Source organism: Crocuta crocuta, unplaced genomic scaffold, assembly GCF_008692635.1.
Source record: "Crocuta crocuta isolate KB4526 unplaced genomic scaffold, BGI_CrCroc_1.0 scaffold7, whole genome shotgun sequence".
Classification (NCBI taxonomy): domain Eukaryota; kingdom Metazoa; phylum Chordata; class Mammalia; order Carnivora; family Hyaenidae; genus Crocuta; species Crocuta crocuta.
In genome coordinates, this window is record NW_027531904.1 from 9,171,935 (window position 1) to 9,199,799 (window position 27,865).

At 48.0% G+C, this 27,865-nt stretch overlaps 1 protein-coding gene across 1 annotated transcript in view; it reads left to right on the forward strand.

Moving 5' to 3' along the window:
• The window catches only part of ADAMTSL3 (ADAMTS like 3), a 292,158-nt gene that overhangs the window by 219,677 nt on the left and 44,616 nt on the right, over window positions 1-27,865 (forward strand). Inside the window, exons 24-27 of the mRNA XM_077774280.1 lie at window positions 8,242-8,395; window positions 16,620-17,691; window positions 23,322-23,449; window positions 25,220-25,348. Of these exons, the coding sequence (XP_077630406.1) occupies window positions 8,242-8,395; window positions 16,620-17,691; window positions 23,322-23,449; window positions 25,220-25,348 (1,483 nt within the window). The remainder of the gene's footprint in view (window positions 1-8,241; window positions 8,396-16,619; window positions 17,692-23,321; window positions 23,450-25,219; window positions 25,349-27,865) is intronic.

Below are 27,865 nucleotides of genomic sequence, written 5' to 3' on the forward strand. Positions count from 1 at the left end.
GTGGTTTTTTTTTTTTTTTTTTTTTTGCTGTTTACCTATTTCTCATCTACTGGTTTCTCTTCTTACAAATCTCCAGAAAGCTCAATATTTGACCAGGTATTTGATGTACGTCACTGCGTTTTTTCCTCCATAGCTGATTCTGAGTCCTGACCTCGTCTCAGGCTTCTATAAATAATTCCCTATCTCCAGGTACAGTCTCTGACCCTCTGTTTGGTACGGTGTCTGCAACTGTCCAAAGAGGATGTGTCTTCCTCCTGGGGAAACAGAGAGACAACCTCTTCAATCCCAGCCCCCTCCCCACCTCACCTTGGTCTCTTGTTAGCACACCAGCATCCTTCTAACACTTGTGATCACCTCTGACTTCTTCAGCTCCTGTGTTCAGCGACCGATGCCTGCTAGCTCTTCAAGTCTTGAAATACAGCCATAGGTTAAGTAAAAAGGAGATCTCTTTAATGAGAGATTTTACAGAGAACAGCTCAAGATATGTCCTGGACAGATGGATTTATAAATACAACATTCTAATTTTTAATAGACTTATTAATTGTGACTCATGAAAGCAGTAGTGTGTTGTGGCCCATTCATACCAACCTGAGGAGCCACAGCTGTAGTCTCCTAACTTGTGCTCGGTGGCATCAGCTTGATAGCTTGAAATCAGCCATGATGGGACCATTGGCACACGTTATAGTCAGTGCTGTGTCCCCAAGAACTTGTGAGGCATTTAGCAGCACACAGCTGTGTGAAAGGGTCACACACACACATGTGCGTGCACACACACACACACACACACACACACACTTCTATTAATAAGCGATTTTCAGCTTATTGATAGTAACTTAGGATGGAAGTGATCTCAAGAAGTTCCAGTGTCTGGAGGTGCGTGCATGGCTCAGTCAGTTAAGTGTCTGACTTCAGCTCAGGTCATGATCTCACAGTTTGTGGGTTCAAGCCTGGTGTCGGACTCTGTGCTGACAGTTCAGAGCCTGGAGCCTGCTACTGTGTGTGTGTGTCTCTCTCTGCCCCTCCCCTGCTTGTGTTCTCTCTCTCTCTCTTTCTCTCTCTTTCAAAAGTAAAAAAACATTAAAAAAATTAAAAAAGAAAAAAAGAAGTTCCAATGTCTGGACTTTTTCACAAAGTCTAAGAACCTTGGTTGGGCTTCTCTAAGGTGTTTTTTATTTTTATCTTCATAACTGGTGTTGGTAAAGCTAGGAAATATCTTATCATCTCTAGATGGAAATCTGTTCTGTCAATCATTATCCTGCAGGATCAGTTTGATCTTGATCCAAGTTGATTCATCTAAATGCATTAGGTATTCCTTCTGTGAATAGAAGAATATTCCGGTTCACAAGGTTTATTCTGAAATCTTCCTTTTACTCTTTTCATTGTGTGGTATTAATTATGAGTTTTTTAATATTAATAATTTTGTACATCACCACTCTTCTACTTGAATAATAATGTCTTTTTAGACTCAATATAATAGTTTATTCTTCTATTTTGGCCCACCTAAAATGTAACCAGTACATTCAAGTCCATGCACTTCTCTCTGTTCTATTTATTTTAAATAACACACACACACACGCGCGCACACACACACACACACACACACACAAATATGCCTTATTTTCTTGACTAGATTATAGATGCCAGAGGGGAAGGGCCATCTCTGCATAGTTATATCCCAGTTGGTACTTGGTAAACCCTTGTTGACCAAAATAAAGAGACTTACAAAAAGTTTCTTTGAAACTGCACATGCCTGTTACCACAGCCCTGTGTGCTCAGTTCACCAGCAGACATTGACCACACACTGCTGTATTGATTACTCTGGGCACTGGGGACCCGGGACAGTCACGAAGGTGGTCTTTGTGAGCTCACAGTTGAGTGAGGCAGACACGAAAAACTGTGTGACAAACCAGTAAAGGGCTCCCATCTACAGACCTGTGTGAAAGTTGATGGGAAACATCTAAGTCTGTGTGGGTCCCAGGAAAGTGTTGCAGAAAGTGCAGTTGTCTATCTGGGTCTTAGAGGCTGAGCACAGGCCGGGTGGAAATGAGACAGAGGGGGTCCAGGCAGTGACCAGAGTGCACACAAAGGCACAGGTTGTGAGCCTGTCAGCCTTCCACGGCTTGAGATTAGGATGCAGCAAAGAAACGGAAGAGGTGAGATCGATGGAGAGGAGACATGGCCGACCTCGGGCATTTGTGCTTGTCCCTGCAGTCACTGAGGGCACCGAGGAAGGGTTCTGAATAGGGGAATGAAATGCAGGGCTTTTAGGCACGCGGTGTGAACAGCGTGTTGGGGGAGGAGGAACCAGAGCCTGGGAGACCTGGTTATATGGATTGGAATAAAACTGATGAGAATCAGGAAGCAGTTGGGCAGAGACCAGTAGTTATGGTGGGCGATGTTTATTTAGCAGATGTAGCGGGCACATTTGGTGACTGAACTGGTAAGAGTTGAATGGAAAAGAGGGGCGTGGTCAAGGGATAAGAGATGGCATTAAGTTTAAAATTAATTGGAGACAGAAAAGCACATTTCAAAGGTGACTTGAAAGGGAGACAAAATGAGTTTATTTTGAAATGTGTGTAGTTTGAGGGTCTATCAAGGCTTCAGTAAATAACTGCAGCTCTGGAGAGATCTGCATGTTGGGTTATAATTTGGGGAAGCATCTGCACTGAAGTGGTCATTGACGCCATGGACGAATGGATACTGTGACATATCAGTGTGTATTGTCCATGGCAGTTCCTCCCAAGATAGTCAGGAGGCTTCCCAGTGAGGAAAAACCACGGTGGCAGCACAGCTGTTTCATATCCCCAGGCCCCTTGTGACGAGGGGGGTGAAGAAGTACAAGCCTCCAGGCACAAAGAAAAGAAGTCACAGGGATGAAAAGCACAGCACAGGGAGTGGCACCAATAAAACTGTAATAACTCCGTCTGGTGACAGAGGTGACTCCACGAATCGTGGTGAGCATTTCACAATGTGTGAAGAGTTGTCAGATCCCTGTGTGGGACACCGGAAATGAATATAATACTGTGCGTCACCTATACTTCAATTTAAAAAACAACACAGAAAACAGAGTGATGAGAATTGCCAAAGGAAAGAAAAAACACAGATAGGCAGGGCCAAACCGTACCCACTAGCGGAAACTGTGCATAAGCCGTGAGTTTAACAGCTAGCCCGACCTACAGAGATGTGAGGCATGGAGGTCAACGGTACATGCCCCCTCGGGGTCTGAGACCAGTCGGTGATGGGACAGGACTCTAGGTCTGGGCTGTGGCCGAGTGCCGGGGACTTCACGCAGACCCACGTGGGCCTTAAGAGGGCTGGAGAGCATGAAGGGAACACACATCCCTAAGAGTATGAAGAAATATCCAGAACACCTGACGCTATTGCAATCCAAGCTGAGACAGGACACAAAGCAGAAGTGACAGATGGTTGGATCCCGGCACGGAAGAGTCCAGAAGATATGAATCTCAGAACTGTGGCCACACTGTCAACTACTTCTCTTCAACGCCAGAAGAGGAACAGTAAGGACAACGAGCCTGAAACCCTCCCACCCCGTTACACTCTCCTAAAATTACAGAAAAAACAAATTTCATTTAAATAGGAGCATCAGCTTGCCCTGTACAAAGATACTGTAAGATAAAGGTGTTAGTAACATAGCAACGTCATGGAAATGCGGCCTTGATGCAGATGAAAATATAAGTTACTATTTCGAAGCGAGCTAAGAGAAATCAAGAAATCCATAGGAACTAATCAGAAATAGAAAAGCCCAGAAATGAGTTGAAGAAACAACAGGGAGGTTGTGAAGAAAAAGAGCTGATGTGGTTCAGGAGAGAACCAGAAAACTTAAGGGGAGCATTTCAAAAATGGAGGGTAAACTAGAAAGAATGTAGTAAGAAATGCTAGAAAGGAGGGAATTGAAAAAATCTAAGAGAAATAGGAAGAATCCAAGCAAAAATATTGGATAGGTAGAAGGGAGGGAAAAAAATCCAATGTATAAGTATTATTAGAGTCCCAAGAAAATAAAACCAAAACAACAGAATGAAACTATTAAAAAAAAATCACCATGTAACACAAATTGCAGTATTGAAAGGGTGCACCACACCCCTGGGGGAAGTGACCCAGCACACCCAACATCGGGACATCTTCCAGAAGTACTGGATTTTAAAGACAAAGAAAATGTATTTGTGTATCCAGGCAAAAAGGCCAAGTTACTTACTAGGGAAAGAAACTCGGATTCGCATCAGACTTGTCAACATAGCACTTCACAGGAGAAAACAGTGGAGCAATATGTTTCATAAATTAAAAGAAGGGAAATGGGAGGCAAGGATTTCTATGCCACCACGGTGACCTTCAAGTGTAAAGGTCACACATACTTACAAAGCTGTAAGAACTCAGGGTATGCTGTTCCCATGAGCTCTTCCAAAGGAATCTACCAGATTCCTGTAGCATAAATAGTAGACACTTTGGCAGGAGGTTGCCGCTCTGTGAATTGTGATTTATGGGACTGATTTTGTCTCTTCCTCTCTCTGTGAGTTGGGAACATTCTCTACTGGCACCCTAACTTTGAACTTAGTAGACCCTAGGTCACGTAAGACCTCCACCCAGGAAAGGGCTCTACAAAGATGCTCCCGTTCATAACGGCGAGGGGGGAAACCCTGTATTTATCGTTAGAAATGGCTTGTGAGTGGAGACTGGCAGTGAGGTTACTCACTGTTACATGAACCAAAATTTAAAAGTTGATGTTAGTTTTTATCGTGCGGGAGACTCTTATAGATGATGCTTTAACTTGGTTAAAAAAAAAAAATCATAATGTGCCAAATGACAATTTTAAGTTATTTATTCAAAAGCGTACAAAAAACTTTATACTAAAAATACTGATTGTTTGGGGCTTTCTGTTAAGGAGGACAATAAAGGATTTAAAAAAAAATGCATTCCCCTCCTTTGAAACCCAACAAAAAACCCACAAAGAGAATGGAAGAGAGGGAACACTCTGTCTTCAGCGAACAATGAAGTGGCCACAATCCCAAACTATAAATCATGGAACACACCTGCCAAAGACTGTAAAATCTGGGCCAAAATGAGATGGAAGCCTGCGAGCTGGCAAGTATCCCTCAGGCGCCGAGGGAGGTGTAGACCCCCCCACCCCCGGGGGGGACGGGGGATAGTCCTCTGAGGCCCACTCAACGGTCCTTTGATTAGAGAGCAGACGAGGCCTCGTCCTGCAGCTGGCCTCCTGAGAATGTCCCCGGGAGCCATGGGCCAAGTGGAGGTGAAGGAGACGTGGTATTCGTGGGCCTCCCAACCCAGGAGGGCGGCCGGAGACGAGGTGGTGGCGTCATTACACAGTGAGCCAGTTGTCCAAGAGGCTGTTCTCAGAGTCACACCAGCCACTCGAATGCCAGGAGCTGAACAGACACGCGGGCAGCAGAGATGAAATCGTGGCTCCAGAGCGTCGCGCACAAGTGATGTAGACTGTCCATCCCCTGCCTGTGCTGTTCCCAGACAGCTACGCTCACGGCTCCTGCGTAAAACCTATGCATCCACTTCAGGGGATGGGGGCGGAATTGATGGGGAAGGAGGAGGTCGGTTCTCCAGGAAAGGAACAGAAGGCAGGGGTCACGCGAACGATGGTAACACCCCAAAGATATTACCCGGGGAACAGTTCCAACAAGTAGAGTCTGCGTTCCAGGGGAAATTGCAGTCATGGTGTCTGGGGCAGAAAGTGGCTTTAAAATTAGGCTTGAAAGGAGATTGAAAGTCAACAAAAGGAGAAGAAACGATGACTGGAACATTCATGGGGAAAGAAAACAAACAGAAAAGGAATATTAGGAAGAGCAGAAAGAAAAGTTACATTACAAGCAACAACAAAATGAAAACGAAAGCAGAGAGTTACGGTGTGCAGGCTGGAAGGACTCGCATACAGGGATGGGGAAAGGGTACAGAGGCGAAGTTGGTTTTCAGAGGCAGGGACAGGCGTGGGAGACAGAGGAAGTCAAACCCAAGCACACGGGAATTTCTGAAAAGAACAGAACAAATAGCACAGAGAATGAAAGGGAACGGGGTGCCTGGCTGGCTCAGTGGGTGAAGCGTCGGACTCTTGATTTTGTCTCAGGTTTTGATTTCATGGTTCATGGGTTCGAGTCCTGCGTTGGGCTCTGTGCTGCCAGTGTGGAGCCTACTTGGAATTCTCTGTCTCTCTTCCTCTCTTGCGCATGCTCTCTCTCTCTCTCTCTCAAAAATAGACATTAAAAAAAAAAAGAAAATGAAAGAGAAAAATATTCAGAGACAATAAAAAGGAATTTATTAATAAATAATCAGAAGAGATTCCTTTAATGCAAGGTTTTGTTGGCAAGTCATAATGGTGTACCTTGTGCTCAGAAAATATGACCCCCTGCAACGCAGCCTGCTTAAGATGCAGAACTTCGTGGATAAAGAAAGAGCCCACAGGGGAGCCTGGGGGGCTCAGTACGTTAAGTGTCTGACTTTGGCTTGGGTCATGATCCTATGGTTTGTGAGTTTGAGCCCCGCATCGGGCTCTATGCTGACAGCTCAGAGCCTGGAGCCTACTTCAGATTCTGTGTCTCTCTGTCTCTGCGCCCCTCCCCTGCTCATGCTCTGTCTCTCTCTCTCTCAGAAATAAATAAATGTTGAAAAGAAAGAAAAGAGCCCACAGACTTCTGAGCAGAAAAGGAAAACAGATGCACCACAAAACTCCCTACTTGGCCTCACACATCTTAGCGGTGGCGTTCGGTGCAAGAAGGCAGTAGAACAGGGTACACACAGTTCAAAGGGCAAGAAAGCCTGGCCCAGGTACACATCTGCTCTTGATGTTCTTCATGTAGAAAGGCAGAGGAGAGGCGGGCAGAGAAAGCTTGCCCCGTAGCCCATCGTGAAAATCCTGCAGGACCAAGATGACTCTGTGTAAACGCACAGAGGCTGATAAAAAGGATGAATAAGTCCGGGGTTAAGACAGTCAGCACTGGCATCACCGAACAGAATGTACGTCTCAGAAATCCTGATGTTACCTGGACAGTATCAAGAACACTAACTCGAGGTTTGGAGGGAAGAGGAGGCGGGAATGAATGGGTGTATTTCCTCATCGTTCCTAACAGTGAGCCGGTAGATACTCTCCTGAGTCAGAACACGTCATTAAAAACAATCATCCAAATCTCTCGTTGGTTTCTACAATTTTTTAAAAATTTTTCTTTCTTGACGTTAGAGGGTTCTTTGGGGAATTAATTGCTGGGGTGAAAAAAAAGATCAGACATTCAACTTCTTTTTTTTTTAAAGAAATTAATTTTATTAAAAAATTTTTTTTAAGCTTATTTATTTTGAGAGAGTGTGTGCAAGGCAGGAAGGGACAGAGAGAGTGGAAGAGACAGAATCCCATGCAGGCTCCACACTGTCAGTGCAGAACTGGACCTGGGGGCTCGATCCCATGAACCATGAAATCATGACCTGAGCTGAAATCAAGAGTGAGGTGCTTAACTGCCTGAGCCACACAGGCGCCCCTCAACATCTCTTTTAATTCTACTTTAGTTCCTTTTTCTCTAATATGCATAATAAAACCATTAAATTTTTAAATTAAAATTGCATGTACACACAGTGATTATCAAATATCAATGTTATGCACACATGGATGATCAGATATTAATGTTACTTTATGTAAAGCAGTTTGAGTGGTTTTATAAAAAAACTTTCCTTTTGTGCTTTTCTGTTTCTTGAAGTCTTGGTTGTGGGTATATATCATTTTCTTTAAAGCACAATTTTCTTACTTTATAAAAAAATAGCTAAAAAATAAATCAGATATCAATCACAATGCCAAAAATCCCCATGACAGTGAATTACTGGAAATTAATTGCTTCCTTCAGGAGGAAGGAAGACAAGGAAGGAACTCCCCATATTATAAAAGATTAGTCCAAAAAAAAAAGTCATGGGATGGAAAGTGCGGCGTAGGGAATAGTCAGCAATACCTTAACGCCGTTGTGTGTTGACGGCTGGTGACAGTACTCGAGCACCCAGTTCTGTATCGACTTGTCCGGTCACTGTGTTGAGCACCTGAAACTAATGTAGCACTGTGGGTCATGTGTTAAAGAAATGACAGAGAAAGAAAACCTAAGAGGCGTTCGAGCCCAGGAAATGGCTTACCGCCTGGCGCGGCCTCATGTAGGACCCCTCTTGTCCCCGTGGAGACCCAGCTGTTGCCTGATGCTCCATGTGACCGGTGCACGCTTCTCCTTGCAGTGTTCTGTCACCTGTGGCGTTGGAACCCAGCGAAGAAAGCAGGTGTGTCAGAGGCTGACAGCCAAGGGCCGGCGCGTTCCCCTCAGCGAGACGATGTGCGGAGACCTCCCAGGGCCCCCTCTCGTAAGATCTTGCCAGATGCCCACGTGCGGTAGTAAGTATGGAAAGGCCACACTCCATTGGGTATGTCAGTGCTGTTCCTCTCGTCCCGATGGCTTTATTCCCGTAAAGCAGCACGTGTCTAATCTGTAGGAAAAGCAGACCAAGCAGAACTCAGAACTGCTCTAAGCAGCAACCACTGTAAGGTTGAATATTGGATACAAATCTAAGGAAAGTCAGTGTTAAGAAATGTCCACCCAGCTTGACAGATGGCATCTGCCTGGTTTCCTCACTTGGATTTCTACTCCCTTCTTCCTTCGCTTGATCTCAATTTCTTCCACTTATACTTAATTCACCAGTATTCCTTATAGAAGTGAAGCCAGACTACTCTCTGGTTTCCTTTGCTGAGGATGCATTTGGATCCATTCTACTAAGAATGGAACAGCTAAGTATGTTTAAGTATTCAAGTATCTGTTCTTGTGTATACAGTAAATTCTTGGACCGCGAGTAGCATGTTCTACGAGTGTTCCGCAAGACGAGCAAACGTTTCCAATAAATTTTAACTTGATAAATGAGCGATGTCTTGCAATACGAGTTGTATGTGACGCCGAATGTCACATGATCACAACTGAGCCATTGGTTCTTGAAATTCGCTTTGATCATACAAGTGCTTTGGATGACAAGCATGTTTCTGGAATGAATTATGCTCGCAAACCAAGGTTTTACTGTAATCTAAAACCAGCAAGGAAAACATGAAATACTTTTGTTGTTTTTTTTTTTTTAATGGCAATTTGAACACTCCTTCAAGTCTAAATAATAAGCTTAGTTTCAAGAGTTAATAGTATGGCTTCATTATATCCAAAAGCTTATATGCAAATTACATTCGTCTGTATTTTCAGTGTAGACGAATGTTTACACATGGATGTGCAGGTTCTATGTAGGATGATGGGTGATGACAAATGAGTCGGTGGCTGGCCTTACAGCAAATGAAAATAACTCCCCCAGGGGAGATGGGGCTCGGAGCTGGGGGAAAACCATACCAGGACCCTGCGGCTTCTGGTCTGTTTCCTGCTTTGTTTTTCACCGGCATTAATGACCCACCTGTAAAGTAATATTAATTACCTCAGGTACCTTCCTGAGCTTATGGTAAGAAACAAAAATCAGAAATTAACTATTATGTTCATGCTGCTTAAGGAAAAAAAAAAAGACTTGGGTGTAAAATCCAAACTTACCAACAGCTTTCTGGGAGAAACTCACAAAGTTAAAACAAAAAACAGTTAACAACTTAAAAAAAGAAGTAGTAGCATTTTTTGGCTATTAATTGAGCATTTATTGGATGGAACTCCCTGCATGCACTAAGCCATTTAGTCCCCATCAATTTGTGAGACAGATATTATCCCCATTTAGAGACGAGGAACCCAAGACTTAGAGAATGTATGATCCTTGACCACAGACCCGTAGCTGCCAGTTGGACGCCTTGGCCGATTTGACCACAGGTCTGTCTGATTCCTGAGTCCACGCTCTTAGCTGCCTCTTTATGCTGATTCACAGACAACGTTAACTTTCTGTCCCTGGGAATTCTTTGAGAATAAATCTTCAAAAGCTTGAGATTCCAAGGATGTGAGGCTCCAAGTTCCATCGTGTCCTGGAATTTAAGAATGACTGTGGCATATAGCACAGGGCCATGCTTCACAGTGCTTATCGACTTGATTTTTGTGGATGGTTGCAATGGCAGTGCGCTTCGACGGCGAGCTGCCTTCCAGGGGAGTGAAGTTTCAGGCATCCAGGTGCTTTCTCGGAGATAATCACAGCATGTGACACGCGACACGGTGCAGACGAAGTTAGAAACTATCCCAGCGTGCAGTGGAGAGCAGAGTAAGATCATCAGTGCTAGGGAGAGCAAAAAAGCAAGGAAAAGGACAGTAATATTCCTTCCTTCCCCCACCCATTCCCTGGCTTGCCAGACGCCTGGGTCAGGGAAGCAGAGAAGGGAGGGGAACCCCCGCTCCCAGCCATGCCGGGTCACCCGGAGCGAGCGGGGCCTCCGCCTCCTCCGTGGCCTGGCTCGCGCCATCACCTTTGCTCAGCGGCCCTTCTTGCTGAAATGTGGCTTCTCTCGTTGCACCGCGATGGGGTATCTTCTTCTCACAGAGCCAGGTGATGCGCTCAGGGGCTCACCTGTCCTCCGGACCGTGCTGACTTGCACATTTCCCCCACTGCCATCCTGCACCCACTCCACCCTCGACACCGCCTCCAGGGCGTCGCATGCAGGCCTGCAGGACACTGGGTGCTTTCTTCCAGCACACACTCCCACCGGGTCCGTTCTTCCTCCCCGCAACCAACACCCGCGTCCATGGCCCTCCTAACCCCCGACGTCCCTATTCCTACCAGTGACTTCAGGGACCCCTGCCCCGCCGCCGGGCGTGGTGGCCCCTTGGACTTGCTCAGACTTGGCCCTCAGAAGCAGCTTCCTGCTCTCCCTTCCCTCTCCCCCGCTCACCCCCGCTTGTGTAGTTAGAGCCTCACTGCAGATACTCTCGCCTACTCTTCAGCCCTGTCTCGATCACCTGGTCACTTCAACCCTGGTTTTACTTTTCAGGTGATATTTGTTTGGCTTCTGGTTCCCCGGTCTGAACTACGAGGAGTTGCTGAAGGAAATAGTACCACCAGGGTGATCAGACATCCTTTGTGCTCATGCTTTCTGATTTACCTGGGCTTGTGGTGGGTTTTTTTTTTTTTTTCCGGTTTCCTAAGAATTCCCTAGAAATTCACCATAGCAGCTATTTTAATGACTGCCCTGACTCTCAATTTCCCATTCTCCATTGATGGACTTATCTTTTATTCCACTGGGAACATCAAGGCCTATACGCCATCATGTCCTCTGACTTTCTGCTCCCCTTCACCTCATTTCTGTGCCATCTGCTCCCCGAGTTTGGAAGTGTGTGGTCTTCTTTGTGGGCCTGACCCCCGCATGATTGGAGGGGCCTGAAGACAAGAAAGACCAAGGCCACCTGTGCTGTGATCTTTATTTCCTCTCAAGCCCCCACCTCTAGATGAGCATCCTGACCGGTACCTCCGTTTAAGTAAGACCCGTCCTCTTCGTTTATTTTTTTTAATTATTATTTTTGAGAGAGAGAGAGAGAGAGACAGACAGACAGACAGATAGTGCCCGCTGCGGAGGGGCAGAGAGAGAGAAACCCAAGCAGGGTCTGTACTGTCAGCGCAGAGCCCGACATGGGGCTCAATCCCATGAACATGCTCACAGCCTGAGCTAAGATCAAGAGGTCGGTCGGATGTTCTAGCACCTGAGCCCCCAGGCGCCCCCAGCCTACCCGCTTCAAAGGAATGCATTTTGTTGATCTTTGTTTTGACCATGTTCACGTGCAGTTGGGTAGAGGGCAGGTGGGGGAGATGTCCTGAGCACCACGTGGCCCAGGTGTGCCCCTGCCTAGGTCTCCCCTGGATTCCCTGCCTCCCCCCGCTGCAGGCCTTGACTGTTTGCTGGAAGTCTTTCTCCCGCCATATCTAGCGACTGACGTTCTTCTTATTCCTGAAAGACCAACACAAACCCTGCCTTCCCCGACAGCCTTTCTCAGTTGAACCTTCCCTGGAAGGTCACGCAACCCCCGAGTTACAGTCCCAGCTGTTCTCTCATCCTGTGACATCAGGCAGAGCATTCACTGGTGAGCCCCGAGCACACCGGGCGTCTCTGGCCGAACGGCGCATGGGAGGCAGTAAACAGCCATTCCCTCAGGCCGATGCGGCGTTGACGGCAGCTGCTGGCCGTCTTCCCCGGGTCTTCAGTTCCCCGGGAACCAGCGCCAGCCCGGCAGCCACACTCGGGGCTGCACTCGGACGGGGCCGCGGTTCCACCCGGGTGGTAGCAAGGCTGCATCGCGGCCGACGCCCATTCGGGACTGGCCGGAGCCAAGTGCGGGACAGACCGAGTACAAACAGCCAGCCCGGGGGTTTGGGGCAGAAAGCTGGCCTGGCGCCAAGATGGACAGTTATGGCGGGGATGTGGCCGCGGTTACGGCGGGACACGGACAAGCCGGGAGCTCAGGCACAGTCACTGTGAACAGCCTCTCGTTCCCAGAGCTGGCCTTGACTGGACAGGGCAGGCTGGCAGACACCCAGAAGGAAGACACGTAGAAAACAGATCTTCTCGTTTTCTAGAAAAGCCATTAGACATAGCGTTTCTCACGCCCAACGTGGTGGGAGAGGCAGAGGGGCCCGCAGCCCCTTTGGGAGGCTGCCGTCCGTACCTGGCCACTCTGCACGGTAGGTGAGGCTCGGGCCTGGTCAGGCCGGGCCAGAGTTGTAGGTCAGGGGCATGGCCAGGTGCGGGAGGAAGCAGTCACCCCAAGCGAGACCGGTTCTCACCCAAGCTCTGTGGCCGATGGTATGCTCCAGGCCCACTACAGCGGAGCTCCCGGGAGTCCCGAGAAAGGGCTAGGTCCAGGCCCAGAAGCCGGCAGCCTGGCGGGGCCTGAACCCAGGCCACCCGCCGGGCACGCCTGCTCGTATGTGCTCTGTGCCCAGCGTGAGCCCTTGCTAGGGCAGGGTTGGGATGGCACCAGCCAGGGCCACAGCGCCTTCCTTCCAGCAGCCAGAGGGAGCAGATGGGCCCTCGCAGGCTCACGCCGCCCCTCGGGTGAGTTCCTCACCAAGGCTGCATGCTTCCACCACCTGCTCACTCCCCAGGCTGCCTTGGAAGGGGTCGGGGCCCCATCTACTTAAAGCCTCAGGATCAGTGGAGGAACACCTGGCCACCAGCGGACCTAAAGGTGCTTAGAACCCCTGTCCACGGTTGCTTCTAGAGCATCAGGGTGCTGTGTGGGCTTCCACCAGCCTCAGATCAGCCTCAGCCCGAACCACTCATCCAAGCTCTGACCTCATGCTCAGCGGCATGGCTGCCTCAGATTAGTCTGCCTCCTCACAGGCCTCAGGTGCATGGATTTAAAAACCTGACTTTAGGGGTGCCTGGGTGGCTCAGTGGGTTGAATGTCTGACTCTTGATCTAGTCCAGGTCTGAATCTCAGGGTTATGAGTTCAAGCCCTGCACTGGGCCCCTTGCTGGGCATGGCGCCTACTTAAAAAAACAAAACAAGAACAAAACCCTGACTTTGACCCAGTTTGTATTGTGATTTTGAAGCCATCCACATGCATGTTCATCTTTTCCCCTGTCCACCAGCAAGGGACCAATGACCAGACAGGGTGTTCAAATGGGTCTTTGAAATAACTGTAAAAGCTCTGTATAGGTAGATACACATGCATATATGTAGACATATACATACATGCATGTATGCCCTCCCTGCCTTGTGACAATAGGCCACTTATACGTACTTATTAAATATAACCAGATAAGTAAAATTAGAAGTATGTGAGGAATAAGAAAGGAAGACAAACAAGGCTATAACATGATTATGGCTTGAAGTATGCACCCCTGTTATGTGTGAGGACAGATTTGGCTCTAAACTCCCCAACATAACAGCGATCTTGAAAATGCAGGCTGATCATTGACACAGTTCAGCGTTCATTGGATGGGACATGAACAAATCCCTCTGAGTTAAGTGTGATGACTACTGAGGCCGAGGCCAGAAAGAAATCCTCCTACGGTCTTCTTCCAGAAGACACCACACGTCGTAAAGACTTTGGCAGGGTTCGCACAGAAAACATGGCTGCTGTTTCTTATCTCTCCTTCCCTCCTGACCAGCAGCATCCCCTCACATTGCCTTTCAGTAAAAGAAGTGGAGTCTGGAACGCCTTTCTCTGCTGCCTCAGTTTCACCCAGTGGTAGGCTCAGAGGCAGTGGTTCTCAAACTTTGCCACACATTTGAGGCACCTGGAGAGCTTAAAAAAATTCCAGGACCGAGGCTGTACCCCGTAAGTCAGGATTTCTGGGGATGGGCCTCAGGGCATCGAGATTAAAAATAATAATAATAACAGATGCTTCTAGCAGACTGCGAAGTTTGAGAGCCACTGAGTTAGTTGATATTGAGCCTCCACACACCAGTGTGTCCATACTGGTCATTAAACTGTGGCCGTGCTTCCCAAGTGGTGAATAGGGTCTGCCTAAATGCCATGGCGATTGGCCAGCTGTTTGGGGCCCCTGGCAGGAGCTGCCTGATCTCCCCATAACCTAACGACAATGGAGGGCACACCGGGAAGGTGGTGTGACAGCACCGCTCCAGGGCTCCAGCCGCCGTCTCCTCTGGTTGGTGGCCTCCTCGCTGTGCACATAGATGAGTATTCTGGATAGCATCTCTGCCTGGAATAGTGGATGGCTGTAAATTTACCAGTGAATCCATACATTTGTTTTTCCTGGTTTTGATCACGTTCAGAATTCTGTGCCGCCAACTGAAAGAACATCTGTGTGCCTCAAGTGGCTGGGGTGAGCTTGACACCCTCTGTGGAGACTGTAGCCAGCGGGGAAGGGGGGTGCGCTAGACCCCAGCGGACGATCCTCCGTGGGCAGAGCCCCGGATGACAGTCCCGACCTGCCAGCCACACCTCTGCGGGATTCGCACGCAAACCATCATGCATGCCCCTCACCAAGAACATCCTCTGACACAGAAATTATGGGTTCACAGCTGTCATTTTCCTGAATGCGCTGGTCCCACCACAGCCCATCCAGCAGCTAGACCCCTGGGGCTCCTGAGCCCCCCCAAGAGGACTCCAGGACCTATTCTGGAAAACCAGGGTCACGCCTGAGAGGGCCATCGAAGTGGAGACCTACCTGATTTTTCTTCCCGTGTTTCCTTTCCAGTACTTCAGCCAGGAGGACCTGTAATTGGGACCCTCCCAGATGATGAGACCCCCAATCCCGTGTCCTGAATCCAGCGATATATTTGACCAGAGTCCAGTCTCTTCAATCACTCCCAGATTCTCCATGTACCCATGTCCCTAACCGCATCATCAAAGAGGCCCTGGGCTTCCCCCCCCCCTCACTCCCCCTCACTTCAGAACCACCCTGGGACATGTCCAGCCCTTCCTGCGGGCTCTTCTTCCAAATGAGAGGCCTAAGGTGCATCCTCTTTGGCCCAAGGCCATTAACTGGAGGCCACATCCAGGAACAGGCTGGAGCCAGCCCTGTGTCTCGTCCCGTCTCACACTGCCCTGCGCTCGCTGGCCGCACCTCCCTTTGTCAGGTGTCAGGGTCACAGTGGTCGTCTGTGCGAGCGTATTACGTGCCCGATACTCTGCATGCATTTGGTGTAAATATCCAACCAAACTTTCACACTCCTCTGATGAAGGCACTGGCATTAGACACATTTTCTAAATTTTTTTAATGTTTATTTTTGAGAGAGACAGAGTGCTAGTGGGAGAGGGGCAAAGAGAGAGGGAGACACAGAATCTGAAGCAGGCTCCAGGCTCTGAGCTGTCAGCACATAGCTGGAGATGGGGCTCGAACTCAAGAACTGCGACATCATGACCTATAATGAAGTCAGACGCTTCACCGACTGAGCCACCCAGGCGCCCCACCCACCTTTTCTAGGCAAGAAAACTGAGGCTCAGAGAGATCCAATGACTTGTCCGAGTGGCAGAGCTAAGATCCAACTCAGATTTGTTTGGCTTCAAAGTGCCTGTTCTTCCCCTTTTTCTTAAAAAATGTATTTTATTTTTGAGAGACAGGGTATGAGCAGGGGAAGGGCAGAGAGAGAGGGAGACACAGAATCAGAGGCAGGCCCCAGGTTCTGAGCTGTCAGCACAGAGCCCAATGTGGGGCTCGAACCCACAAATCATGAGATCATGACCTGAGCTGAAGTCAGACGCTTAACCAACTGAGCTACCCGGATGCCCCTCTGTTTTCTTCTTAGACCAGGTGCTTCTTCAGTCCCTGCTCATTTAACTGACCCATTCAGGTCATCATTTGAATGCTTTCTCTCACTTTCCCACTCTCCCTTTCTCTCCGGTAGCTGACGTGGTTCTGGCCAAACTATATATGAACTCCCTAACGGGCCATACCTACCAAGTGGTGATGGCCCAGAATATCAGACATCCCTTTACTGATGGAAACATTTAACCTCACGTCTCTCCAAACCAGGGCTTTGCAAAATAATTCACATGTTTTCAAGCCATTCACTGAGACTTGGGTTCTTTGCTGCCGCAGTACTCGGTATTTGTGCAGACCGTTACTTGTGTTCTAATTGCCAGATATTTTAAAAGAGGAAAGAAGACACAATTGTTGACTCATATCAGCCTTGGGAGATTGCTGCCAGAAAGCTTCTATTATTGAGATATTTGTATTTTCTTGTCTTTCTTCTCTTCCCCTGCAGAAATGAAACCAGAGGTGAAGACGAAACCTGGTGAGCAGGGGCCGCAGATCCTCGGTGTCCAGAGAGTCTACATTCAGACAAGGGAAGAGAAGCGCATTAACCTGACCGTCGGGAGCAGAGCCTATTTGCTGCCCAACACATCTGTGATTATTAAATGCCCAGTACGACGATTCCAGAAATCTCTGATCCAGTGGGAGAAGGATGGCCGTTGCCTGCAGAACTCCAAGCGGCTGGGCATCACCAAGTCAGGCTCACTTAAAATCCACAGTCTCGCAGCCCCTGACATCGGCACGTACCGCTGCGTCGCAGGCCCTGCCCAAGAAACCGTTGTCCTAAAGCTCATCGGTACCGACAACAGGCTCATTGCGCCCCCGGCCCTCGGAGAGCCCGTGAGGGACCATCCCGGGATGGACCGCAGGGACGCCAATAGCTTGGGAGCCACCTGGCAGAAAATGAGGCAGATGTGGGGTCACAAAAATGAGCTGTATCCGGACGATGGCCAAGTTGCTCACCAGCCTTTCCTGCGAGCGCTGTTGGGCCACTGCAGCAATTCTGCGGGAAACATCAACTCCTGGGAGTTGAAGAACAAGCAGCTTGAAGCGGCAGTTAAACAGGGAGCTTACAGCATGGACACGGCCCAGTTTGAGGAACTGATAAGGAACATGAGTCAGCTCATGGAAACCGGGGAGGTGAGCGATGACCTTGCGTCCCAGATGATCTACCAGCTGGTGGCCGAGCTGGCTAAGGCACAGCCAGCGCACTCGCAGTGGAGGGGCGTCCAGGAAGGGGCGCCTCCCGCGGCTCAGCTAAGGGGGGCCACAGGAAGTGTGCCCCAAGGCCTGGATGCAGGAAACTCAGGCAAGCTGATGTTCCAGCCAGAGGGACCTGTCCTCCTGAGGCACAGGCAGCCCACCTCGATCTCATTTAATAAGACGGTGAATTCGAGGATCGGAAGTACAGTATACATTACAAAAAGGACGGAGGTCATTAACATCCTGTGTGAGCCCGTCACCCCCAGCCAGGCCACGTATACTTGGACCAAGGATGGGGCGTTGTTAAAACCCTCCGACAAGTAAGTAAAAGAACATGGTGTTCCTATCGTCCTAGCTTCTTAATGGGCATCCCAGTTTTCTTGAAAAGGTTTTCAAATTCCTTCTGAGAATGTGTGTCCAGCAGGATTTGTTGGGAAAGAAACTAAAAACAAAAACAAAAACAAAAACAAAAAAACCCACAGTGTTAGGATGTGTTTTTCACATATATGCTGGAATTTTAAAAACTGAGCCATACTGTCCCAATCATTGTCATGTGCGGATGATACAAGATGGCATAGAGTCAGACTGAAGTTAAGCATGTATAGAACTCTCTTTGCAGAACACCGAACGTTTAAGAATAAAATCAATATGGCACATCTGGCGGCTCAGTCGCGTAAGCCTCCAACTCTTGATTTCAGCCCAGGTCATGATCTCAAAGTTTCCTGAGTTTAAGCCCTGCGTTGGGCTCCATGCTGATGGCATGGAGTCTATTTGGGATTCTCTCTCTGTCCCTCCCCTGTTCACGCATGCGCGCGTGCTCTCTCTCTCTTTCTCTCTCTCTCTCTGTCTCAAATAAATTTAAAAAAAGAAATAAAATCCATAGAAGGCTTCAAAAAAGTAACCACCCTTGCAGGAACCCCACACTATGTAGGAACTGCAAACCAGAACTTAATGGGGCCTTCCTCTACCTCGGAGACGGAGCACCTCATTGGAGTTCACAAGGGTTGGCAGGGCAGGGGTTAATGGTTGTCTGATGAGGTCACTGATCAGCAGAATCCCAAGACGAACCTTGGCCAGTGGGAACCAGGGACCCTGTCTCCTGAACNCGTTCATGCATGCGCGCGTGCTCTCTCTCTCTTTCTCTCTCTCTCTCTGTCTCAAATAAATTTAAAAAAAGAAATAAAATCCATAGAAGGCTTCAAAAAAGTAACCACCCTTGCAGGAACCCCACACTATGTAGGAACTGCAAACCAGAACTTAATGGGGCCTTCCTCTACCTCGGAGACGGAGCACCTCATTGGAGTTCACAAGGGTTGGCAGGGCAGGGGTTAATGGTTGTCTGATGAGGTCACTGATCAGCAGAATCCCAAGACGAACCTTGGCCAGTGGGAACCAGGGACCCTGTCTCCTGAACACTGCCACTACTTCCAACGTCTGTATCACACAAAGCACAGCCTTAGTAGAAGGCTTGAGGATCTGAAGTAGTTTTCCGTGTCGTCAAATTTGTTATGTCATCAATCCAGAAAATAAGGATCAAAGTTTTTGAGATGCTCAAACCACAATATTAAGTCATATATTTTCTATTATGATCCCCATGTCAGCATAGAAACATCACATTTCCATCTCACATAAAAGAGCAGGTAACGACAGGTATTAATCCATGTCTGTGTCCTTCACTGTCTCTAAATCTTGCTGTTTGTACTCAGGACGGGAGACGTTTTGCTTTCCCTTCATTTGCATTCAGAGAGCCTAAGCTGCCTCTGTATCGTTGAAACAAAACAGCAGATGTTAAATTGTTTTTGCAGACCCAGAAGGTCCTTTAAATGCAGATTTTATTTTTATCATGTCTCTTAGTGCGTTGAGCCTAATATGTGAAACATCAGATGAAATCTAGGTAAAACTCAAATGTTTATAATAAATGATTAGGCTATCTCTTAGAATGAAAAGGTAGAGCAAATCTAACTTTTTTGATTTTTGCCCTGAAACTCTGAACACAAGAGCATAAAGAATAAAGAAGTTTTCAAAGCGGACTAAACCTTCCAGACCAACTGACTAGCTTAGCAGTTCACAAATCTTTTGGCCTTTGGACCCTTTTGAAGCTAAAAAACATAAAAAACTCTGAGAAGCCCAGAGAGTTTTTGTTCATGTGAGTGAAAGCTATCAATATTAGACATTAAAACAAAGAAGCATTTAAGGTGTCTATTTATTAATTCATTTAGAAATAACATTAAGGGGACACCTGGGTGGTTCAGTCAGTTGAGCATCCAACTTTGGCTTGGCTCATGATCTCAGAGTTCATGAGTCTGAGCCCCACATCAGGCTCTGTGCTGGTAGTGCCGAGCTTATTCCGGGTCCTCTGTCCCCCTCTCTCTCGGCCCCAACCCTACTCATGCTCTCTCTCAAAAATAAATAAACATTAAAAAAATTAAAATCAGAGGAAAAATATAAAAGAAATAACAGTTGGAAGCCCATTTTGTGTTCACATAAATAACAATGTTACATAAATACAAGCAGTATTTTTTAAAAACATTACTGATAACAATGGCATTGTTTTATATATTTGCAAGCCTCTTTAATGTCTGGTTTAATACGACACAGCTGGATTCTCGTAAATGTTTCTCCATTAAATCTGTTCTGAGATGTTGTTTTAATTAAAGTTTATAGAGAAAATTTGGCTTCATACAGATATATTAATTGGAAAGAAGGAAGTTTTCAGGTCATTGTGGCTATTCTTTAATGCTACACTATAACTGGACAAGGGGTAGTTTCTTAAATATCAGTTGGACTGAGGAATCTAAAACCATATTAATGAAATTTCGTTACTGTGTTATAATGAAATATTGGTTTATCTTGCACTTACAAAAATTTTTTTACATATATGTTTTTGAGAGAAAGAGTGAGAGCGTGAGCAGGGGAGGGGCAGAGAATGAGGGAGACACAGAATCTGAAACAGGCTCCAGGCTCTGAGCTGTCAGCACAGAGCCTGCTGCAGGGCTTGAACCCATGAACCGTGAGATTATGACCTGAGTCGAAGTCAGACTCTCAACCAACTGAGCCACCCAGGCGCCCCCCATTAAGGACATTCTTAAGAGAAATTGACATTTTTGTTTTTGGGGCAAGTGCGTGTTGGTCAAGAACTCAGGACTAATGGTACACCCTGGTGTCAGGATCGTATCCACCACTGCGTTTACTAAGCAATGAAAATGTCAACTCAGCAAAAAAGGCAAATAATGGCTTAGCATTATTATGAAAATCGTTTTGATCTCATGAACCGCTAGGGTTCATGGATCCCTTTTGAGGATTGCTCAGCAATTTTTATTTTATAAGTTTTAAGGAAGCAGAGGCTGAGAAAGTTGAAGGGATTGATTCACCGATGGCCACATATGTCCTGCAGGGATGCGGTAGAGCGTGGCCGGTGTAAGTAAATGTTTGTTGAGTTGATTTTAAACAGCACAACGTGACCGCATGGAATCGCATTGTCTTCTGAGCCTGTGACTCCTAAAGGTCATCTGAAGAAAGGTTTTGACATGGTGTCTCCCGTTCAAGTGTATTTATGCATACTTTCAGGATCAACCATTTGGTGCAGAGGCAATTCCATATAGCTATTAAAAATTTTGTTTGTAAGTTTTTAAGAGAATAAGGTAATAAGATCCATTCTTATTTCTACATTCTTCCTCAAACTTACCTGATTAATTTGTTCAACTTGCATTTAATTTCCTTTATGTAACAAAAGTCCTCACCTTTGGATGTATTTTTCTGAATCTCACTTTTCAGTTGAAGTAACTCAGAAATGGAACTATGCTTCCGAGAGCTGCTTTCCAATGAGAGGAAAGAAAGCATGTAGGCATTTGGATGCCAGCCGGGCACAAAGTCTCACCTAGGATAGGAAGGGTGGGTTGGGGGTAGATTCACTGGGAATGGTGCCTGTGGAAAGGTCAGGGTTGTTGAGAATAAGGTTGTGCAGCAGAGGCCAAGGACACTTCCTTCGTGGAACCGTACTTGCTGATTCTCCAGCCCAGGGACTGGCCCAGGCTGTGCTGGCTCTGGGTGCCCTGAGGGGTCTCCACTGGCGGTAAAGCTCACATGTGCCCAGACATTTCCAGTCTCAGTGATTTCTCACTGTGTCATTAAATTGACGGGTACAAAACAAAGGAATCATCTGAGGATTGCTAAATCATATCAACACGTATATAAAATAATTTAAGAAAATATTTTAGTGTATTTTTTCAAGCATTGTTACTCGTTATATTCTTAATCGACTATTTCTTTTAATGTTTTTTTTTTTTTAATTTCAGAGAGAGAGAGAAAGAGAGTGTGAGTGAGCATGAGCCAGGGAGGGGCAGAGAGAGAGGGAGACACAGAATCTGAAGCAGGCTCCAGGCTCTTAGGTGTCAGCACAGGGTCCGATGTGGGGCTCAAACTTATGGGCTGTGAGATTGTGACCTGATTCAAAGTCAGATGCTCAACCAACCGAGCCACCCAGGTACCCCTCAATCAACTGTTGCTTAATAGGGATTTTAGATTGTAGATTCTAGACGTTAGTGTGAAAGCTAGCCTGCCATACCAACAGCTAGGTCTGCCATACTCCTGGTGTTTGGTCTGGGCAATTCAGCTGTTGTGATCTCTGCGCCCTTTGTGTATTGTGTGCGTGTGTTACAGGGGCTTGCATCCTTCTGGCACACACAGTCTGTGCCCCTGCACTGCCGTATTGTGACCATTCATACATCGGACTTGCTGTACAAATGTCACTGTATCAAGCTCTGCAAATGCACAGCTGTGAATAAGATTTAGTCCCTGCTCTTGAAAAGATCACAGTCTGGTGGAAAGAAATAGATATTTCATCAAATAAATATATGAACCAGAGCAGAAGGAGCCCAGAGGGGGAGAAGATAACTCTAGGGGTATTGGGGAAATCTTTACAGGGAAAATTATATTTGATCCAGGATTCAGTGGGTAAGTTGGAGTTTGCCAGAAAGAGGGGGTGGGGGAAGGGCACCCTGAATACAGTGAACAACATATGCAAAAGCTCAGGGTGATGAAAGATCATGGAATGTTCTGGAAACTGTTAGGGGTTCATTATGGCTGGAGCATAGGGTAAGCAGCGTGAAATGAGAGGAAGTGGAGAAGTGGCCCAGCTCAGTTCATGAAGAAACACAGCATTTAGTGGTCAGAACAGTCTGTGTTGCTAAGATCTGGGAAGCGGGGGGTGCAGGGAAGAAACAGCTCACAGACTACTGATCTGAGTGATCTAGAAGCAGCTTCAAATCATTAAGAAAGAAGTAAAATAAAAGCAGAACAAGCATTCTGCTTCTCCATTCCCTAAATAATCCCCTCATCTGTCAAGATAGACCTGACCCATTTGGGTTCTCCTGGTATTTACCTGCAGGTGTTTATGGGTATCAGGAATTGGAAAACCATATGGAGCTCATACAGTTTAGCCCTGATTCTTAACAGCATGCTCCAAGTCCAGTATAACGCGGCCTTAGCATTGCCACTTCCCCTGACTTCTTCCTACGGTGATAATGAGGATGAATAGCGCCGAGCAGCCCTAACCACCAGCCTGCTCCCTTCCGGGTGCAAGTCCAAACCGAAAAATCCACACCTGCAGTTCCTGCGGAAGGATTTGGGCACAAAATGAGGGTTTAACATCCTGCAAACTGAGGCTTCCTAGTTTGTCGTGTTGAAAACGTGGTAGATCGAGCATTGCATCCATCCAAAGCCCGTTCTCATGCCGAGCGAGACAGGAAGCCCGGCTGTCTAAGCCCCATCCGGCAACCATGCCTCTGGGTTCCACGAAGCACAGGAGGAAGCCTTCTCCACCCTCCAGTCTTACGGTGGGTCCTTGGCAGCCCAGAGTCTAATTTTGTGGTCTTCTGTCTCTGTGGCGTGCCGTGTTCCGGGAGCCGTGTGGCTCGCAATAGGAACGCACTCCTTCCTCATCGTTCTGCAGGGTCACTTTGGATGGAATGGGGAAGATGCAGATACGGAACCCCACAAGGAAAGAACAGGGGGTATATGGATGCTCTGTAGCCAATCATCTCGGTTCTGACGTGGAGAGTTCTTCCGTGTTGTATGCAGGTAATGCCCGTTGTTGAAACCTGAGCCTCGGGATTTTCTTTCTCTTTTTAATATTAATCCATAGAGTCGCAGTTCTCAAAGGTCCGCAGGAAGCAGCAGGGATACCTGAAGGCAGGGGTTTGTCAGAACACAGATTTCTAGACCCCTCCCCCATTCCTGGAGGTTCTGACTCCGTAGGTCCGGGACGGGGTCCACGAGTTTACATTTTTAACACGGTCCCAAGTTATACCAATGCTGCTGGCCTGTGCGCCAAATCTTGAAAATGGCTGCTTTCGAGCTCACCTTCCAAGACACTGGGAACCGATGAGAGTTTAATTAGCGGTGTGGACAGTATGGACTTCTCATGCCTTAAATGCCACCGGCCAGTGAGAGAGAATAATTATCCTTTAAAGATGACTGCAGACCTCCAGAGGCATGCCTACCAAACCTTAGAAACAGCTGCAGGGAGCCATAACTGCAAATTAGTGTCCGTCTTCGCGAGGGGCAGACAGTGTCATTTTAGTCTGAAAATGTGCTTAATCATGAAGGAGCACTTTTCAGTGGTGCCGTCGCAAGGCTTCCTTGTGGCGAGCCCCTGTTGTGGGATTAAATCTGAACCGAGAGGCCCATGCTCCAGCCCTGTGGCCCATGCGCTCTGTGTCTGCGGCTCACCACCTGAGCGGAGAAGGGGAGCGATGGCTGGGATTACAGTCCAGCACGTAGACAGCTTGGCACTGAGCGCTGTAGCAGGTGCCTCATGGCTACACATGGAGAAGGTTGGACAAGTTGATTTTAAAAGCTCCATGAACCAGAAGGCCTGAGCTCCTCCCCTGGCTGCATTCCCAAGGCAGGGCCTTTAGACCTGGATTTTCTGTGTCCTAGCCTCCTGGGTTATTCTCTCCTGTGCGCATCAGCTTCTTCCCAGAAAATGGCTGTCCGCACGTTCCAGAATCCCTGGGGGGCACACGCTGTGTCAGCACCCTCCCAGGCTGTTGCCCTCCCTGCCCCTCACACGCTCCCGAGAGGCGCCTGGGCAACCGGCACCTTCTTCCGTCCCAGCAGCCACCACCCCGTGCGGCACGGTGTCTCCTACAGTCTGAGTTGCTTGAAGCCAAGAATGGCTGTTTTCCAACTTTGTATTCCTCTAGTTCCGCTCAGGCATGCAGCGTTATCTCCTGAGTGAGTTAGTAACGAACCTGTTAAAAGTCCATGTTTCTCAAAATTCGGGGAAATAAAACCCCTTGATCAAGTCCTTGATTCTTTGCGACCTTGTTTTTGCTTATTTTTCCGTGCAAGCTTTATGCAAGTTTTTTCTTCCAAGTTTCCCTTCCAGCGAAGGAGTCAGCGGGCCGCAAGTGCCGATGTGTTTGACCTGCTTTGATTCATCCAAGGCTGCGCGTTGGAGACATGTCCGAGCCCTGCCGTGCCTTCTTGGCTTCTCGGGAACTTCTCAGTTCCTTTTCTTTCAGTTTGCCAAATTTGTCAAAGAGGGATTTAGCTTCAATTTGGCTTGTAAAACCAAAGTAACCTAACAGCATCTAGATGGTTGAGGCGGTGCACCTGTAGGTATCTCTCTGAGTGCCTTCGTCCATCCGTCTGTCTGCCTGGCCATCTGTGCACTGAGCACCTCCAGGCGGTGTGTGTGCAAGTCTTCATAGGGACCACGAGGGATACAGAGAGAGCCGGATCCTGCCCCCGCCCTCAAAGAGCTCAGCCAGTTTACCTGATGCAATGTGCTTTCCCAGAGCAGAGCCTGAATCTAACACCATTTCCTGCTCCCTTTGATTTAAGAGGCGCCTGCCATCTTGTCTGTTGAGAGAAATATCAGCCGACCAGAGCACAGCCATCTGTCCGTTGTGGTTGGAGGCACCATAGAGGCGGCCCTGCAAGCAGACGTGACAATCCGCTGCCCTGTAAAAGGCAAGTGTGGGCATTTCCGTTGGTGGGGGGAGGTGCCCCTGGCCAGCCCGGTGTTGCCAAGAGACTCCAGCTGGCAGTTCAGCATCTTAGACCTCAGCCTGACTGGCTTAAAGATCGGATTTTCCAGAGAGGACCGTGCCTGCCTGGCATGTTCCCATTGGCAAGACCAGAACGCTGTGTCCCTGTGGGCACGAGACCAACACGGGGGGCCAACTTCTAGTCGTGGGGTTGCTGGGTGAGCATAGCGTCAGGGAGGGGGCTGGTTGGACATTGTTAGCTGTATCCTCCTGCTGGGCAAAGCCAGGGCTGGGGGTGGAGTGTCCAGGTCCCCTGGCCATGGACCTTCCTAACTGTCCTAACTCGAACGTAACCAGTCTATGCCTCGGTGGCTTGTTGGCGCTTTGTGATGGCAGATGAGCTCTCTTTCTAATGGACTCATTCTTTCCTTAATAGAAATAACACTTTCAGTCTGATCTTGCCTTGATGTCAGGCCATTCTTGCTCTTCAAATCACAGATTCCCAAGTCTTAACCTGGGCCCGCGCATCCCCCACCGAGATGAACGTTATATACAGAGCCCGTGCACATTTGAGGGGGTCAGCGGGGCTGTGTTAAGGGCTTTGATCAGTTCCTCGGAGAGACCTGTGAACCCTTCAAAAGTAAGATCTATTGTAAGGGCACTTAGCATATGTGTGGGCATCAAGTCACTGCCAGGGTGACCGTATTCCCCTCGTTTCCAGCTAATGGGGCTCTTATGAGTTGCAGCCACTCAGGACGAGTTTTACCGAGGCCGTGGCCCGGACAGCAGGGTGGGCCGGGGAGTCCTCGCGCTGTTCCGGGTAACATGATGACCGTGCATGGGGTGAAGTGACCCTAGGACACATGCGTCCACCTCCCAGGCACCCCCTCCCTGTAAGGGTCCGTTCCTGGCCATGTTTCCAGACCAAGCAGTGGAAATTGGCTAACCCCGAAGGTATTCTTTTCTACCCCTTGGAATTCCCTGCGGTGTTTGGCCTGCACAGACTCGAGAACTCCCTCCAGCCTCCCAACTGACCCCACCCACAAGTGTGTGCGTGTGCTGGCAAAGCTCAGCCACCGTTAGAAAATGGGCTGGCACTCTCCGGCCTCGGCAAGGAGAAAAGCAGAACGGGACCTTGCCGTTGCCAAGCCGCAGACGGCTCGAGTTTCTCCAGCCCTACACCTGCAGAGGGTTCTGCAGAATAGATCTGACTTCCATTAAGAGAAACCTCAACGTTTAACATGATTTCTAAACGTCTTACTTCCACGACAGCTTCAAATCAGGCATCCAGGGGGATGAGCCGTTAGAAGTCGTCCTGGTGTATCATTGGCTATCGTCAGTCAGGGGCTGGATTTGGTGGCAAGGGCTTTTGCAACGACTCTAGCGGGGTGTTATTCTCTGGGCCGGGCCCCGTCGGCACGTGGGCCATCCCTGACCCGTCCCAGACCCCGGGAGCCCCTCTGCCCCTCCCTGCTGCACCCCCTGGGGCAAGGGGGAGGCTCTGTGTTGGGAGCACCGCCCCCTGCTTCCTCCTTCTAGGAGCTGCCCCATTTGGTCTTGTTTACCTGGCCGTCCTGCCCTGCGGACTGGACCCCAGGGACTCCTCAGGAGTCCTTTCCTTCTCCAAATAAACTGCTTCAGTGTGAGTTAGGTGCCATCGCAAACAAACCTGCAGTGAGTTTACCGTGCTCTCTGAAGGGCAGAAGCCATACTAACTTAGCTCTTTATGGAGAGCCGTCTTTTTAAAGACCGACGGGGAAGTTGGTGAAGGGTCAGAAAACGGGTTTTACAGGCAGTTCCATCACTAGTGCATATGGGACCTTCCTCCCCTCGTCCCCACGGTGGGAAATCCACCACATTAGTGCAGGGGGGTGGTAGCGGATTTACAGACTTGAACGCTGCTTCACAAACCTACATTTTTGCATCACAGACTGAGATTGTTTCTGGGAATTGGTGGCCGGTATAAATTTTCCTTTTGTTTCTCAGCTGCCCTTAAAAATATTTTCCGCTAATTATAATGAGCTCATCTATTCATAACTTTTAGACAGATTCATAGTCTTTTGTTAAATCCAACTGTGTTTTATTTAACTCATGTATATAGACCTCAAAAGTGATGGTCACTTGTCTCCCTTAGGTGATATTTCTAATAAGTATATGAAATAACAGAACCTCAAATCTGGATTTTTAAAAGTTAGACTTTAAAAAACTTTTTTCAAATATTTATTTAATTTGAAAGAGACAGAGACAGAGACAGAGCAGGAGCGGGGAAGGGGCAGAGAGAGAGGGAGACACAGAATCCGAAGCAGCTCCATGCTCCGGGCTGTCAACACAGAGACCCGCGTGGGGCTCAAACTCACGAACCGCGAGATCATGCCCTGAGCCAAAGTCAGTGGCTCAACCAACTTTAGGCACCCCTAAAAGTTAACTGTGTGGAATAATAGAACCTGGAAATCTGGATGTTTAAAACTTAGATGTTTTAAGTTGCAAGAGTAATTTGTCT